The sequence below is a fragment of the Echinops telfairi genome, unplaced genomic scaffold (assembly GCF_000313985.2).
Source record: "Echinops telfairi isolate 266 unplaced genomic scaffold, ASM31398v2 ScPeMD7_7469;HRSCAF=8507_1, whole genome shotgun sequence".
NCBI classification, from domain to species: Eukaryota; Metazoa; Chordata; class Mammalia; order Afrosoricida; family Tenrecidae; genus Echinops; species Echinops telfairi.
The window spans coordinates 71323944-71325015 of record NW_022111373.1 but is presented as its reverse complement, the minus strand read 5'-3'; the positions used below and the strand labels follow the sequence as shown (position 1 = coordinate 71325015).

The following is a 1072-nucleotide window of genomic DNA, read 5'->3' as shown; positions in this document are numbered from 1 at the left end:
AGCCTTTGACGGTACATTGATCTTCCCATCCTTGACTACACTAACTCTTCTAAGTACTGTTTGTTTCTCTTTTCATTGCCAAACTTCTTAAATGCCAACCATTTGTATCTACTGCCATCCTGTCTCCAGATGCCATTAGTAAGCCCCCTTTTCTCACTTTTACTTTGTTTCTTTCCTCTCACCTTTTTCTCTCTGTTTCTGTATGTTTCCACTGCATGAAGGTCCTGGAAACTTTTCATTCTATTTTAATTATGTTTTCCATGAACTTTTTGAAAGCCCATGGGTGGAGAAGTGAGTAGGGCCGGCATGTGGAGGGAGATGAAAGGTAGATAGCTGGAGAGAGAAAGACACACACACACACACACACCCACACACACCCCACACACCCTTTGTTGTCATTTTGTCTTCTCTACTTGTAGTTTTTGTTTTTCCCCTTTCACTGCCAGATCTAAGTTCCCATCCTGACTATTGCTCATCCATTCATTCCTCATATCTTAATTCTGCATTTTCTTCCATTCTCACCAGCATTGAACCTGTGCTGGCAGAGGTTAGTGTTGATCTTCTCCTGTCCTTGGGCTTTATGTTTCTTTCTGTGATATTTGGCATTTACCATCTCTCTTGATTATAATATTTTGTTTTTGGAAAACTATTAATTTTGTGACTTACTTTTATTTCTACCAGTGTAGGCCTTTGACATGTTGTCTGTTTCTAATTTTTTCATAATGTTCAATAAACTATGATTTAGACATAACATTACCTTTTTAATCATCCGCTAATCTGAATCCTATGCACCTTAATAAACATTTCCTATCACTATTAAACTGTGTTCAATATGCATAAATCTAATAGGGTATTAAGACCAGTCAAGCTGTGAAATAATTTCTTATAGTTTAACTTACTGAGACTGAAGTAGTCATATTAATAAGTTCTCTTTTATATGTATATTTAACATTACAGAACCTTTTGATGGAACAAATACAGCCAGAGCAGTGCATGAAAAGCAGAAGTTTGATATGATCAAGGATCAATTCCTAAAGGTAAACAGTTCATTGGATTAACTCTAAGAATACTT

The 1072-nt window shown here is 36.1% G+C and overlaps 1 protein-coding gene across 2 annotated transcripts in view; it reads left to right on the top strand.

Annotated features, from left to right (window-relative positions):
• Positions 1-1072, top strand: part of TENT2 (terminal nucleotidyltransferase 2) — a 73967-nt gene that overhangs the window by 70079 nt on the left and 2816 nt on the right. For both annotated transcript variants that reach the window (XM_013004929.2, XM_004703515.2), the window contains exon 14: positions 958-1037. In XM_013004929.2, the coding sequence (XP_012860383.1) occupies positions 958-1037 (80 nt within the window). The remainder of the gene's footprint in view (positions 1-957; positions 1038-1072) is intronic.